This window comes from Xyrauchen texanus, chromosome 26 (assembly GCF_025860055.1).
Source record: "Xyrauchen texanus isolate HMW12.3.18 chromosome 26, RBS_HiC_50CHRs, whole genome shotgun sequence".
NCBI lineage: Eukaryota > Metazoa > Chordata > Actinopteri > Cypriniformes > Catostomidae > Xyrauchen > Xyrauchen texanus.
The window spans coordinates 31,702,547-31,720,182 of NC_068301.1; the positions used below are offsets into that span (position 1 = coordinate 31,702,547).

The following is a 17,636-nucleotide window of genomic DNA, read 5'->3' on the forward strand; positions in this document are numbered from 1 at the left end:
CATTCAAGAGCTGTAAGTGATTTTCTCTTTGCCTTTTGTTGTTTGATTCATTTAAGACAAACTGTGTTTAAGTGAATCTCCAAGCCGGTCGTTTTGACATATTTTTGTGTATATTTGATCGTTTAGACGCGTACATGAAACCCAAAGTAGCCTATACTTTGCTTGTCTCGTTGCGGTCTGTTTCGGAGTGCGCGCCGCCTTGGGAACAGTATCTCTTGCGCTCTTTTTATTATTAAACGCGTCCCGCAATTTAGCAACAGTAGCTAGACTGCATTTTATAACAATCACCAGTCGTGCTTATTCTGACGTTAAGTTTGAATGTTTAGTTCTGTCACTCATGAATCAGGGCTCGTGTTGTGCTCGCTGTGCGCGAGATCTCTCTCTCTCTCTCTCACTGTGAATAGCTAAATTGCATCACAGACAAATGGTTTCATATTATTATACATAGAAATCGCTGGCGAGATAAAATAACTTTCTCTTTATAGCAATAATACATGTATTTTCTTAATTTCTCCAGTACTGACAGCAGAACTGATAACGTCCGAGCTTACCAAAGCCAGTCCTTCAATAGCCTATAGTGCGTTGGTATCTTTTTTATTACTTATTTCTCTGCATTGAGTGACAACCCTCTCAAATATAAGACACACAAACAGAACAAATTAAAGTCTCAGATTCACTGTCTGTAATTGCAAAATTCTTGCTTACTTATTGTGACATGATAGCAACCATTCTGCTGTGATAATGCAACTTCAACTACGCTATCAATATCCAAAGTAGCCGAACGTCATGTCGCCTATCGCATTTGTCGTGTTTTTTCTTGAAGTTGGCAGTAACATATCAAAAGTTTTTAATTAAATATAAATAAGTTATACAAATTTAATCCTTTCTGTTTTCTCCAAGGAACTTAGCTCCTTCCTTAGGCACTGGATGAGGTTTGCTCACTCTGCTGGAAAATGACTCAGCGTGCGGGCAGCGTGCGTCGAACACGTGTTCCACAACAACACTAGGCTGCCCACAGATGCGCCTGCCTAATAATCGGCTTGATATACTTTGATATTGGCCGATGCCGATTATGTTAAAAAATGCAAAAAAAATCGGCCGATTAATCGGTCGACCTCTAATAATAACGATGTTTGCCTTAGCAAACACCACTAAGAATGTTTGAAATTCCAAAATCTGTGACACATCACATGAGAGCACAAAATTGTCACACAGTAGTGGTTAAATCTTATTGGACTATTTCCAAAGTGTGCAACGTTTATTATATTTTGCACTTGATCAGTTCATAGATATTTACTCATCATTACTGTTCCCTTGCCATGCTCTAGGTTGGAAAAAGCTTTTTCACTGTACAGATGGTGACAGGTGGCTACTAACATGAGGTTTACATCACCAAGCATAGCAGTGCCAAAGTCTTTCTCTCTATCTCCCCCATTTTGAACTGTTTGCATGCCTCTCTACATAACTGTACTTGATCCCACTGCCTTTAGAGTCTCATCAGTAGCACATGGGGCGGCACAAGCTTTGATCCTGTTAGCAGGTCCAGAGGCCACAACTAAAGGCTATAAGAGTGGTGAGTGAAATTTGATGCCGATACAATCAGCAGTATTTTAACACTGTGATAGGCCGATACCAAAGAGATCACCAATTTCTGTTTTTAAAGTGCCCCCAGCCACACTTTTACAAGTTATATGCTGTAGTTATATGTTTATGCCCAGGCCTATGATTTGATCTTTGGCGGGTTTTCTTTTTTTCTTCTTTTTTTTGTATCACAAATCACTTTTTATTAAGCAAACTGAGAGAAGACACATATCTCTGATTGAGAGAACCTTTATATTAGGTTCTCCCAAACTAGCACTGGGATGAGTGATTGATGTGAGATTGAGAGCACCTAGAGATTATTATTAGCATCTTTATTTGTTATTTAATTAGTTTTTACATCTGTTAGCAGTATCTTTGTCCTACTCACTGTACAGCGGGTCAGATGTAATGGGCGCCCTAATATTCCTAACACCGTAATACACATGTTTATTCATTAGAGTAGCAGTGTATGTGTGATTGTGTGCGTGCTGCAATACAAAAAAAATCAGCCCTGAATCTCGGCACGATCGGCCTGATCACAGATTTAATATGAAGATCTGCAAGATCGAAATCGGTGGTCGATCAATTGGTGCTTCCCTAGCTAGAAATGGTCCTCGTGATGTCTTAACAAAAGTGCTGAGCATTCAACCTGAGCTGTGTTTTGCCTTTTGCATCAGTTTCCTCTTACTTATGTAAATGGGATCATAAACAAAGCACAACATTATTAACAGGCCAACCAGTGCATCCTGGACCATGTCCTATTTCCTGACAGTCATCCTCAGTTCCCCAAATCTTTTACATCCTGTCTCTTTTTGCCAGCAAATATTAGATTTTTAGCCTATGAGCTTATGCAATTGCCTTAAATATCTTTGCTTTACATCTCAGTTAAAGTTACATACTTGTAAACACAGTGTTTATACCATGGAATGATGTGACATGCTTGGTTATATGGTTTAAAGGACTGTTGGCAATCATATCCTAATCTTGGCCACATTTGCAGAACATATGGGGGGTGAAGAGCAAGGTTAAACACGAAGCATATGTTTTTCGTGTAGAGATGGTTTATTTGTAAAGCTGCATTTAGAAGCATGCAAATTAGAATCAGAAGTTTAATTTCGTAGTGCACATATTTAACCTACATGTTTGATATGTGGGCTGTGCTTAATAGAAATTCCATGCAGAAATGTTCTGGACCCGGGCAGACTTGATGGAATGTCTTAACAATTTTTGTATTTTGCCAACCTGTAATTATTTTTTTAAGCAATCCTTATGGGGCATTGTAGCAAAATACACAAAATCAAATGAGGAAATACAGAAGAAAAGGTAGGGGATCTTAGTTTACAGACATAGTCTCCACCCTTCATGGCAGCCCTCTAACGTCTCCCAGATGTGTACAATGGCGAGGTGCGGGTAACACAAGTTAAAAAAGTAGGGGTGTGTAGACGTCTGTATAGAGATCTCTGCTGAGTGTGCACTAGTAAAGGCAGGACTTCCTCCTCAATCTCTGTCAGTGCTACAGAGCGAAGCCAAAAGCCATCTCTCCACTCATCCAGGGAAATCTGAGTGCAAAGGCTTAAAGCAAACAGACGCCTTCTCTCCACAGACTCTTCCATGGGGCTCAGTCTCATTACCCTGATCCTGCACTGTGGTGAATCCTGGAGTACCCAATATATGCAGTTTAACAGAATTCTCCTGCTTTTCCAGTCGGTTAGCTTGGTGACATCATGTAAATCAAAAGTTTTGTTTGTCAGGGTATTACATAGTCTTCTTGTTTCAGAACGGATGGCTTCTCAACAGACAGTGCAGGGTATTGTCATGTAGAATTTTGTTAAAGCTATCAGTCTCAATGCTAATGTAAGTATGTTTATTAATGTTTTACTGCTTATAGCATCAATGGATTACTCTCACCAAAAACACAAATTCTTCTGCAGCACAGTGACACTGAGCACAAATTTTAAAGCCCAGACAGGACTTATGGCAGGGTTACATGGAAATTGGAAAGTTTACATTGAATTGGCCGTGTCTCCAGAATACAGAGTAGGAAGCGCAGGAGAAAATGGGAGTTTGGTGTAGGGCTGGGCGATATGTCTTGAATAACATCTCAATTAGTGCCTGACCGATATTAGCCTTTCACAGATATATCATATCGGAGTGTAAGCTAATATGTAAACATGTATTCACCAAAAGGATTCTCAGTTTGGTACCCCCTTCAACCAAACAATTTCAGTCATTGCATTTACAAAATGTAATATTTTAAAGTCTGGTTTTCCACAGTGGAAAGTTTTCCTTGAACTTGTATACCAGAATACAGTGTAACACCGCTGCCGCTGTTTATCTCTTGACTCGCAGGTGTAAATGCTTCTTGTTTTACAACCTGCCCCTAATTGACTGGCAGTATTAAAATAGTCAGCATTTGACTGAAACTAAACAGCACTACTGATGTTTATTTAACTATTTATTTTATTTGAATTTATTCTTTATTTTAATGGTCAATCATTGACTTGATACTAAACATACAGTACTGATTTTTATTTGGCTATAATTTTAATTTTTCTTTATTTAAATGATCAGCAACTTTGATACTGAACATACAGTACTGATGTTTAGTTAGCTATTTATTGTATTTTTATTTATTCTTTATTTTCTCAGTGTTCATTTCTAGAATTGTTGACGATGTATAATAATAATGTCAAATATTCTTTGATAAAAAATTTTGGTTAAGAAAGCAGCATTCGGAGTACCTTTGCATAGTCATATCAGTGCAAAATCGGTGTACAATTCACAGAGAAAATGTCTGTTTTAATTCCAGCTCAAAAATTAACTATATCGGTAATTGGTGAATTTCCCCCCTCTAAAATTGGTATCGGTCTCAAAAATCCCATATCGATAGGGCTCTAATCTATATACTTTTCAGCCTATTGACGATATTCTATATATATCTCGATTAATATGTATTTGCTCTAAAATAGCTCAAAAGTGTTTGGTTTTTTATCAGAGGAACCATCATTTCATTCAAACAGCCATTGTAGCTAAGTAGAAAAATAATATAATAGTAATAATTTGTTTTTCATTAAATAAACACAATGGAGAATTATCCATCCATCCATCCATCGTCAACCGCTTATCCTGCGTACAGGGTCGCGGGGGGCTGGAGCCTATCCCAGCTAACATTGGGCGAAAGGCGGCGGACACCCTGGACAGGTCGCCAGTCCATCACAGCAATGGAGAATTATATTTAATAATATTCATTGATATGCACTTTGTTTAAATTTCATACACAATGATACATAGTAGCTTAATAAAAGTATTATTTACCTTCAAATGATTTTACTGTGCAGAGCTACTTCACTGACTTATTTTTGAAACCCCAGTTGAACATTGCATAATACTAAATTATTACTGTGGGATACGTCAGGTTGATTATTATAATATAATGCTGAATTATCATTAATTTTCTGATTATTAGATTTGTGTTATACAAAAGTAATATATTTCTGTCCTGTTTACTTCATCTTCGCCTGGGGGCTTTTATTTTTACACCGAAATTGCTGTTGTATTTACTTCAACTTTACAAGGAGCTTTTATTTTGACACAGCAAAGGCAATGTGTATTTGACAGTTTACAATGTTCTGCATTTCCTGAAACCCAGTAATCTCCTCCTTTTCTGTTATTCTGTGCTGCCTTTGTAGATATGTGCAATAATTTGTAACTGTTACTAATGTTTGGAATTGCGCGAAGGCTTGAACCTGCATTACTTTGATTTCACAATGCACGTGAACTGATCTGAGAGCACCGCCATGCGCGGGCACACAGATCAGCGTGTCACCGGTTTGTTCTGAATCACACACAGACCATGTTTATCTGACTTTAAATCACATCTTTTTGTGGATTAATAATCACATATGAGCAGTTTGCCATGTTGGTGTTATTTTGATTAATTGTGCAGCCCTGAAGGATCATGAAATGAGTCTACTGATGTGCTCTTTATGAAACTTAATGGCCAAATGAAAGCACAATAAAATCAATGCGATATCACGATATTGGTCAATTTTACATCGTCAGCAAAGTTATCTAGATTATACAATTAATATTCAATATATCGCCCAGCCATAGCTGGGAGGCATAATGATTGGTCGTAAAGGTCTTTTGACTCCCGCTTTCATGAGCGTTTGTAAAAATCCAAGAGAACTTGAAAAGAGACCCTTTCAATGTGGAAATTAACGAGAGGTGGGACGAAATAAAGTTCAAATTCCTTACTCATTGCTTTTTCCACAGCCTCCCTTGGGTGACTGAGGGGGTCCGCACTGCTACAGTCAACTAATGGATTACACTTCAAACGTGTTGATGGTCATCTTAGTTGAGATGTGTAGTTGTGGGTTTATTCCTTTCAGTCTCACCCATCCCATTTCCAATGACCCCTGATTCTGGGGGCTTAGCCCCTCCACAATGCTCCTCAAGGGTCCAGTCAGGTGACTACAGTACCTGGCACAGCGCTAATGCAGCATCTAGACATTGTCTAGACAAGTTTACCATTCCTGATTGACAACATTTGAGCAATTCTTCCACTGCTTTTTGTTTGCAGAGTTTGTTTACTTTGTTTCGGTCTCGTGTTTTGTTCTATGGAGAATGTTACTCTGTTGATTATCATGTCTCTTTTTCCTGACATTTTAAAGAAATTCATTGACTACATAATTTTATATTCAAAATCTACTGCAAGGCTTTTATTTTTTACTTGTTCTCATGGTTTTATTTTTCGAATGTTATAGCTCTTGTGTAAGCTGCAGATACACATTAAGCAAATTGACTGTTTAAGTTATCAAGCCATCAGATATTTCCCTCACATTTTGTAGAGTTTTGTGGGTTTTGCTGCTTTGGTCTCAAATTATTTTTTGCTTTGCAACCACAAGACAAATTTCGGGTTGAAAATCTTTCAAAAAAGTTTCCCAGAACAAAATGGCCAAATATAACATGGGTTTGTCCACAAGTTACAATCGTGAACATATCCATGAACCCCTGAATACAAGGAACAGCCATATACCTCATGTTTAAATGGATGTTTAAAGACATGATTTGGTAAACAGGAACTAAATCGGGAATGGCTTGGGATAAAAGGACTTAATCCGTTCTTGCAAATATTTAATTACAAACACCCCTAAAGCATTTTAAAGTATACTTGATGTACCTATCCACAATTCCCTTCCTGAAGAAAACTCCCTTTAATGAAGCTTTGGCAATATTGTTACCTTTCTTCAATCTGGGGTCTTTGTTTTCTGTCTGGTTGGTCTGGACAATTCACTTGCTTCTGGAAATGTCTGGAAACAGCCAGCTACCCTTTGATCAGTGAGCTGAAGTTGTTTTCCCATTATGCATCAGTGCAGTGAGGATTAATCTGTCAGGAGTAGTTTAGGTTTGGAGACTGGATAGCTTACCTACTTTATCCTTCAATGGGACTGAGCAGGGCTACCGATAAGCAAGGACAACTGTCCCTTTTGTCACATGTTCTATGTTTTTTATCGGGAGAAATAATTTCTAACCGCAACCCTAGGACTGAGCATGAGGGCACAAAGAATCCACTATGCAGACCTGTCTAGCTGTGCTGGGTCCATGCCGATACCTGTCCGGATTAGTGACCTGCAGCTGGAATAATGGTTAATAAGTCCAATGGAGTAAAAACGATACACTGCTCTCTAGCGCCATGTACCAAGACTTTTGATCTTTAGGATCAGCTTCTGCTCTTTGGTTTTGCTTGCTCAAGTCCTTTACTAGACCCTAAATTCTGCCGTTTTCAGCAGAATTCCTTGAACCATTAGGTGTTCATATTTCCTCTCAGAAAAGGACAGAGGAGGGTGGAGGTTTGGAGAGAACGGTACACTGCTAATCAAGGCCAGAAGCAGAAATACTTAAATGTGTTTTCTATCAAAAACTAAAATTCTGTGGCTAAAATTCCAGGACATAATATAAGCCTGTCTGGACTCAATCAAAATAATAAGGCTTCCATAGAGCCAACATAAGAACAACTGCGGCAGGATGCTTTGACAATTCAGAAGCTTTGTAAAAGCATTTTTGAAACAAATTTGAGAATAATTGAACAGTTTAGTATTTTCTTGCCTGTTTCTGGAGAGTTGTGCAAGTAATCAGAAAGAAGCCTTTTTAACCCACCTTGTGTTAACCAAATTAAATTCCATCAATAGCAGACTCGCAAGGAACCTACGACAGGCCTGTGTACTTCATTTTATGCCCTCTTTTTTAGAGGAATTTGAGATTAACTTTTGGCTCTGCACTGCAAAACTTGTTTGCACTTGATATCCTAATCTATGCTCTTCCAATATCATGGTGTTTTTGCAACATGTATCTGCATATAAGAACATGTAGCTACTCTAATCCATCCTGAAAACTTTAAAAAGAGACTGTAACGTTTTGTGTTAACGTGTCAGAAAAAGTATGTTACATCATAATCCGCATCTGAGGGGTATACAATGTATTGTATCTGATTAGGTTTACATGTCTTGTCCACAACTTTGTAAAGCTTTACATTTTAACAGTATTACGGCCGAAGGCTGTCCAAAAGAGTTATGCTATGTCATTAGATAATAAATACAATTATGTCTTTAATCCACCCGAGTTTCAAACGTATTACCAGTCATCATTTTTTATTTTTTTTTTCATTTCTCTTGCAGAAGAGGTTGACTACAGCAGCTTTGGCACCAGCACACTGACCCGGAAAAAGAAGGCTGTTGTTACTCTCCGCAACGACCTGAACCGGAAGCGGCCACATATCCGCATTGGTATGCCTCAGGACTTCCGTCCCGTGTCATCCATTATTGACGTGGACATACTTCCTGAGTCCCACCGGAGAGTTCGACTCTACCGGTATGGCTCAGACAAGCCTCTGGGCTTCTACATCCGTGATGGCACCAGTGTCCGTGTTACAGCCCATGGTTTGGAAAAGGTCCCGGGTATCTTCATCTCCCGCCTGGTCCCTGGTGGCCTGGCCGAGAGCACAGGCCTGCTTGCCGTCAATGATGAGGTCCTGGAGGTCAATGGCATTGAGGTGACCGGGAAGACATTGGACCAGGTAACGGACATGATGATTGCAAACAGCCACAACCTTATTGTGACTGTGAAGCCGGCAAACCAGCGCAACAATGTGGTGCGTAGCAGTCGCATCTCTGGCAGTTCGGGTCAGTCATCTGACAGCAGCGGTTCTGTGGGCTACCCCGCCATCACTGCACCCTCAGGTGCCACCGCCATCAGCCATGGTTATAGCCCAGAAGACCTGGAGAGTGACGAGGAGTCGGACATCGTAATTGAGAGCAACATCAAACGGCCATCACGCCGCTCTAACGCATCGGTTGCTTCGACTGCATCCCGGTCCCAGATGCAAACGACTGCAGTTGCCCCACCCAGCCCCCCTACACGACCCCAAACAAGACCCCCATCCACCGTATCGACTGCCTCTTTCCATTCTCAACCGAGCTTTAATGGCACAGTGCACAACAGTTTGAGTTACAAGCTTCACAAGGACCTTACCCTCCAGCACCACCCCTACCACAGCAGTAACCCCACTATGAGGGGGAGCAATGGCAGCCTGCACAAAATCCTCAGCAGTCTGAGGACAGACGCCCGTCACAGCCTGTCTTTACCCAGAGGAGGGGTGGAGGAGGATGGCACAGTTATCACTTTATAAGTGATAGCTGGGCCAACCTCCAGAGACTTGGCCTTTCAGCCTGGGAAGTCAGACTTGACTTTGAACCTCACAAACTTTAAGGGTTTTGTAAAATGAATAATTTAACAGAAACATTATCTGTAAATTTCACACTTTGAAATGATTGCTCTTAATGTGTTGTGATGTCTTATAAGTCAAAAATGTCATCAGAATTAGTGGTGTGTGTGTTTTCAAAAGCGGAGCCATTGATTTTATCATGTCTATCAACTTTTTGTACTTGTTTAGAGGTTAATTTTAATCATATTATCTAAACATCTTCTGGGACCAGAAATTAGGTTTAGTCCTGTGTGTGTGATGTTTTATACTGTTTACATTTCTTACCTGAAAACATTTGCTCCTGGTGTAATGGAAAAAGCTGATTTACACTTAATTAGCCACACAAACTTTTTTTATTAACTCCAAGTTAATAAATAGTATTACTATTCATTATTATGAATTTCTTGTATATTTCTGTTGAATGTGTTCAATACCTTAATACCATAAATAACTGTTTGGCAAATTCCCTCAACCTTGATATATTTAACATGGCTTGATTCAACATCACAAAAGAACATTGTAATTCCACAAATCTAATAAATGAGATGATCTTATCTTATGCTATCTTAAAACCTATTCTAATGTCTTGTTTTTAAGTAATTTAAAAAGATGTTGACTTGGGTTTGGTTTAATTAGAAATGTATAGGTAGTTCACACTTTGATGTCTTCATATAGACCTCTTGCCTTAAAGAAGCCCAGTGGAATGCGAAGTGGTCGGTTCTGTTTAAGCCCGCGCACATATTTTCTGTCACCTCACTGTTAATTAGCCCTCACCTCTGACCTCCACGAAGTCTTTAAGGTAATCCAGCCAGTGAGCATACTTAAATCCAGTCAAATTTAAGGATTTAAAGGGTTTCATCTGAGTGTTATTTTTTTTTTTACACATTGGGAACAATTATGTTTTGAAGCACACTCTAGTAGTGTGGTTAGGCTGAAGTAGTTTTTGTTTGTTAAGATGCTCCTTCTAGGTAGGTTTTCACTTGTGACTTGTCTTTCAGAAATCTGTGTAATACTTGTCTATGTGTAATTTAAAACCACTGTGGATATACCTTTTGTTTGCTTTTAGGTTGACTGAATTGTTTTATCATGTTAAAACAAGGACTAACCTTCATATCCAGCATTTTTGTAGATATGAGCATTTTGCATTTGAGTCCCTCCTACATGCATAATTTTCCCAAACCATACATACTCGGTATTTAGATGTGACCACTGGAAATAAAATATTATAACGTTAAACTGATAAAAGTAGGGACATGGAGGAACAAGAGCACGGTTGAGTTGAAAAAGATGTATTGTGAGTCGCCATCTGCTGGCCGTTCTGTGAACTACCATTACACGACATGGAGCGTCTCCCCTTTCCTGCGAAGAATTGCATTTTTATATTTTGCATTAAACATTTATGCTGATTTCTTGGTTAATTTATATCTGTTTTAACGTTGAATAAATCTAATGGAAATAAAAGGAAGACTAGATTAAAAAAAAGCAGATTATTAAAGAAATGTGTACAATCATGTCCCCCTCTTTTGTGTGTCATATTTCTGTTTTAACTAATCATCTTGTAAAATTCATGTAGAATGTAGAATATTATTTGATGGTTTAACCTGATGAAGTTTGGTAATTATTCTGTGTCTGAAAATGCTCCTGAAGGTTTAGCCATTGCAGTCAATGTTGGTTGTCAGGCCCTTTCCATACAAAAATACATGGAACATGTGAATATTGCCTGTTTTTTTGTTGTTGTTGTTTTTTTTTACTGATGTCAAACTTTTTAAAATACATAATAAATTCTGAGATCGACAAATATATTCTTATTCTTTCTTTACATTCCCAGTTTTGTGTACTGTAAAGTGAAAATTTTATTACACTGCAGTTTTTTTTTTTTTTTTTTTTATAAATATCTATAAAAGTAACCTTAAAAACAAAATAATGAATAATTTATTTAATTTGGATGTATTCATTTTCTAATACAGTTATGAATTCATCAGCTTATTCATTTTAATAATTTAGCTTTTAAATTAATAATCATCAAAATTAGAATATGTAAATAAACTTTATTAATTGATAAATGTAATTTGAAGAAATGTTCATTTCATACAAGGTTATTTATCTGTTCATAAATGTATACATATTTATCCATATCTATCCATCCAATTTTCTATTAGATTAATTTTTGTTATTTTCACTAAAAACATTTGATTAAAAGTTAAGAGTTTTTCTAATTATTTATCTATAATATAGAGATAAAATATAATATTATTATATAGAATATAAGATATGAAGATACAATAGAAAAAAACATTTAATAAAACTAATAATAATACATTTTCATTAACTAAATAAATAAATGGTCAATTACATGAATTTGAAAATGTTGGTACCATGTTTAAAAAAAAATCTTATATTTATTTTTTTGTAAGTTATTCTTGCTTTATGAAAAATGTTGCAAAAATAATTAGGAGGTTAAGGACATATTTAAGTAAGCCTTATAAAGTAAAATATCACATGGTTTTAAATGTGTAGTTGTGTTAATTTTTTTTATTTGTTTTTGTCTTGTCTATTTTGAAATCCATCCAAGATCAGTTTGAGTTTGACAAAGTATTAACGTGTTATATGTGACGTCACTGTATGACTGCGCCGCCATGTTTGTGACCAAAATTCCATATTTCTTCATTGTGCTGCGCTGTGAGATGAGGCAAAGTCAGCGGAATTTTTGTTTCTATTTATAAATCTTGAAAAGGTGATACTGCTGTGTAATTACCGAGCGTAGAAGTTGTTCAGCGCATCTGGAAGGGAGGCTGTGGCAATACGGCACCGGGTGCGTAGGATCACGACCCGGCCCCGCCCTGCCACAGAGGCATCTTTGTCACAGGCAACTGATGTTGTCCTGTAGTTGGTGATGGCCTGGATGCCCTGCCTCATGCGCTGCGTGCCGCCGCTGTCCTGGCAGTGACTGTGGATTCTCTGGGCGTGTGCACGCTATGCCTTTCTGATGGCCCGGGACAGTTTGGCCCTTGCTGTTCTTAGGGCCGCCTTGTTGCCTGCTCTGAAGGCGGAGTCTCGGGTCCTCAGAAGCACACGCACCTCCGCAGTCATCCATGGCTTCTGGTTGTGGCGTGTGGTGATGGTCTTGGAGAAAGTGACATCATCAATGCACTTGCTGATGTAGCTGGTCACTGATGCTGTGTATTCCTCCAAGTTGGTAGAGTCGCCATATGTTGCAGCGTCCCTGAACATGTGCCAGCCCAGTCAGTACACTCAAAACAGTCCTGAAGAGTAGAGATGGCTCCTGCTCGCCAGGTTTTCACCTGCTTCTGAAGCTAGCATACTGATATTCGGATGCAGGGAATGGCTCTCTTTTCTGCTGAGCCCCTAAAGGGTCAATGTAGTGGGGGAAAAAATAAGCAAATGCTTTTGCGTTCTCTCACAAAACTTTGCATTACCCTGATAATTTTTGCATGCTCTCACAAAACTTTTGCGTTCTCTTGCCAGTTATTTTGCATTCTCGCATATTATTTTGCATTCTCGCATATTATTTTGCATTCTCTCGCAAAATGTGCATCATAATGACAGTCTTCTGCTTGCTCTCCTATGTGTATTCCAGCATTATTCCAGCTTTTGAGTTCAACATGAAGAGAAAGCCTGTGCAATGACAGAGTGAAGCCCAAAAGACAATACTTTGGCAATGCACAAATCATAATCTTCAATTTATGAATGTGTGAAAATAAAGACAGCACAGTTAAAATTACATTAAATGTGAGTGGTCCAATGGAATCGCATATTATTATTGTTTTTGTTGTCGTTGTGATGGTGTTTCCCTCTCCATTAATAAAGCAATAAATGCTTCATTATGTGTGGTGAATGATGGTTTGGGGCTTTAAAATAACTGCAATTCGGAACTCACTTTTAACTCATTCACAGGGGCGTAGATTCCAGTGGGGATGGGGGGAGGTAACCCCTCCTATATTCAGAAGAAGCAAGTACAAACCCCCCAATATTTATACCATGATCAATGGAAACATGCAAATTCTTCATACCCCCCATACCCTACTTGATCCCTATTATACTCACAACCCAAGAAAAATCCAAATCCTTATATTTTCTAACTTTTTTATTTAAATATAATACTCTCTATATAATAATATAACTCTCTTCTCTCCTCTTCATACCTACTACATTCAAATATGACATGCTCAACTGTTTCTCTTCCTCCACAACACTCACATAAAGCATTTTCATGTACTCCAATTATATGCAGTATGAATTCAAACCTGAATACCCAAGTCTTAACCTAGTAATTATAAATATTCCTTTTACTATCTACCATTTTTTTAATCGTATATGTCTACAATCATTATTTCAAACCTCTTGCCATTCTTTAACAATATTTTTCCTTATAATGGATTTAATATCACATTCATCCTAACATCCACTTCTTTCCTTTTTAAAGCATTTTTAGCTAGCTCATCTGCCACTTCATTACCCGATATCCCTTCATGTGCTGGTACCCAACAGAATCCTACTTCCACTAATTTCCTATATATTTGCCACAGTAATGTAAATATGTAATTCCTCAGATCTTTACTTGATGACTCTAGATTTGGGTCTCTTGAACCATCTGTATATATTTGAGTTCTTGTATAAAATTTTTCCTTGATATGCTTATTTACATTATATTTCATTTGTCCTATTTAAACCCATTCTCTGTTCTTACATCTCTTTTCTTATATCTATTTCTACATCAGGGAATATCCATGACGGAACATCACTCCATACAGGTGACACATTAAATATTCTGTCTACAATTTGATACTTTCTGCCACATCACTTATAATCCACCCAAAACCCCTTCATTTCTTAATTATTTACTCCCAACAGTTATTTAAAACATCAGAAGCAATATGGCTTCCAGCATGACTATTCAAGGTTGCCAAATATGCCAACAACAATTTTATTCTGAGTATATTCATTGGCCTTTCATTTGCCTCAACCGGTGTCGTCTTAACTGCTTCTAGACATATTCTGAGAGTTCTGTACTGTAATTGATTTAACAATGTTATTGAAGCAGCACCATAAATCATGCATCCATAATCAATCACAGACCTTATCATGGCTTGATACAGTATATCATCAATAATAGTGTTCTTTCTGCTCCCCATTCTTTCCCCACTATTGCTCGCATCACATTTAAAATTCTTAGACATTTTTATCCATTTCATCTATATGTTTCTTCCATGTATAAAGGCTATCAAACCACATACCTTAAATATATTCACACATTCTATTAATTTTCCAAATAGTAATAATTCTAAATTATTGGGAATTTATTTTTTACGAGTATTGTACATACAACATGATTTGCTCGATGACAATTTAAATCTCCAATCTACTGACCTTTGTTCCACCTTTTTAATAGCTGTCTGCATACTTAAATTCACATGAGAAATATTTTGGCCTCTCTTCCATATAGCACTGTCATCTGCATACAAAGCACACCCTATACTTAGACATAAGTTTGCAAATATATAATTATCCATTATGTTCAAATGCAATGGACTAATGACACTACCTTGTGGAATGACATTTTCAGCAGAGGAAATAGATGATAAACATGAACCTACATGTACCACAAATATTCTATCAAATAAAAACTGTAGAAACCAATTATACATGTTTCCTTCTATTCCTAGTCTTGATGCTTTAATTAGCAGGCCCTCTCTCCATATAGTATCATATGCCTTCTCAATATCAAAATAAACCACTGCCATAACCTCTTTCATAACAATAGACTTTTCTATATCATTGCTAATCTTAATTAGCGCATCCATTGTTGATCTTCCACTTCCGAATCCACATTGCTATTTAGAATATTTACCCTTTCTTTCTAGATCACAAGATAATCTCTGAACTATCATGTTTCCCATTCATTTACATAAATTTGAAGTTATTGCTATTGGATGGTAACTTCCTGACTTGGTTGGATCTTTCCCTGGTTTCTACCTGCTTCCAGACCTTTGGAATTATACCTTCCTCCCATATCCCAAAGATGAAACATTGTTTGATAAATGTTTAAACATTATATAGCTTAATCTATCTAGACCAGGTGCAGTATTAGAACAGTTTTGCAATGCAATTTTCAATACTGTAATTGTATATTCCATATCTAGACAACTATTACTATTTTTTTTTCTTCATAATATCTAGATTGTTTTCTAAAATAACTCTTCTTCTTAATTCATACTCTTCTCCCAAATCTATACTGTGGAATCCTTCTCAAGACTTAGAAGTTAACATCCCAAAATGTTTTATTTATCTATATCTGTTACAGCTACAATATCATCTTCTACTAAAACTGGTATTTGAATCGACTTTCTACCTTTCCCACTCTTATGCCTTATCATATTCCATATATTATCCACATGTGTTTCTTTACCTATAGTAGAGCAAATATTCCTCCATCCTGTTCTCATAGCAGACTTAATAATTCTTCTTTTATGGCATCATGTTTACATTTTTCCTGAGTTGTTTAAATGCTGTGTTTGACCTGCTGTTATTTGAGGTATATATATGTTGCGGCTTCTAATATCATATTAGAAAGAGATCTGCAGAAGGTTTCCACATAGTCTTTTATCACTTTATCTCTATTTATCTCACAATAATTATGAAATGAAGACCAGTCCGCTTTATCATACATCCACTTTCCTTGTATGCAGTGCACTGCCCCAGTTATTAATATTTAGTTCACATACTATTGGAAAATGATCACTTCCAATGGTTGTATCACTAACCACATTCCATTCACATATCTCAGCAGTTTCAATTGAGATTAATGTCAAATCTATACATGATGTTGTATTCCTCGTTACATTAAATCTAGTGCCTTGCCCTGTATTTAAACAAACTAAAAGACCTGAACTGTTCAACTATTTCCCCATTGGAATCTATTTTCCAACTACCCCATAACCAATTGCATTAAAATCTCTGCACCATAACTCCTTTTTTCCCCTTTTCCCTCCAACCATCTCAAGCATACATTGTGCAATTTTTGTACATGCATTATAAAATGTATATACAATAAGTATCACCCTTGATAATACATTTCTACCATAACACATTCTGTTTCTTTAACTTTAGGAATTGCCCTATATGCTATTCCTTCTCGTTTAAATATAACTACTCCCGCACCTTGTGTTCCCAATCTATCCTTTCGTACAGAGTTATATCCTGGCAAAATAAATATCAGGTTTGGCTTCAACCATTATTCTTGTGTGCATACTATATTTGGTTTATGATGTAACTCTTAATACATATTTCTTGAACTCTTGACCATTCGCTATCAGACTTCTTGTATTCCATTCCATTGCAATACACTAATTACCATCGAGCTAGTCAAAAAACTGTAAAACTGTGTTTCCTGTGAAGTTGATCGAGTAAGTATATCATGCATCATGTTGGCTGAAATTCCTAAAAATTCCGATGCAGCAACCAAAATTGTTTTAATCTACGCTGATCTGCTTGACAGCATTGCTGTAACATTAATAACCCTGAAAATGTATTTGTCATTACCAATTAATTATCTTTTAGTAGTGAACATTGGTGATTACAATTTTCCTTCATTTGATTTTCTGTCTCCATGGTCAGTGATTCTAATGGTTTATTCTTACCATCTCCTTTTCTCTGCTTTCAATATTCCCACAAGCCTTTACTGCTTCCTCATAAGTCACTTTATGTCAAACTTTATATCTTTGAACTTCTCTGGCTTTTATTTACACCCCAGACCCTCCATTTGCTGCACTGTGAGTACCTCCACAATTACTAAATTTAAAGTATCCGTTTCAGGACACTTATCATAATCATGCTCCCCTCTGTATTTTACACATCTCATTTTTCCCTTGCAAACTGCTGGCACATGTCACACGTTGACATGTGAAGTATCTCAAAGGTTTAGGCACATAAATTCCATTTGAACTTTATCCGGAATTCTTCCTTCAAATGCCAACAATATACTCAAGCTCTCTTGCCGCTGTCCCGCATTGTTTTAAAACTTATTCTTCTTATACTTAGTCTTCTTATACCCACTATTTTACCTCCTTTTAGATTCACCTTGGACCTTTAGAGGCTCCGTGTTTTCAACTCTCTCCCCCGACTGAAACGGGCAAATCTCGCGTTGTGATGCAGTTCAAGTCGAACACACCCCTTAACGTCACATGATCAGCATGTGTCGATCAGTGGTTCGAGCCCTTTTTTGATTGGTTCTTAAACCCACGCATGCGCACATGCTGCTGTGCGTTCACTTCCA

At 37.3% G+C, this 17,636-nt stretch overlaps 1 protein-coding gene across 1 annotated transcript in view; it reads left to right on the forward strand.

Annotated features, from left to right (window-relative positions):
• Positions 1–11,141, forward strand: part of LOC127620034 (partitioning defective 6 homolog gamma-like) — a 52,649-nt gene extending 41,508 nt beyond the window's left edge. The window contains exon 3 of the mRNA XM_052093106.1: positions 8,259–11,141. Coding sequence (XP_051949066.1) covers positions 8,259–9,268 — 1,010 coding nt within the window. The 3' untranslated portion in view covers positions 9,269–11,141. The remainder of the gene's footprint in view (positions 1–8,258) is intronic.
• The last annotated feature ends 6,495 nt before the right edge of the window (positions 11,142–17,636 follow it).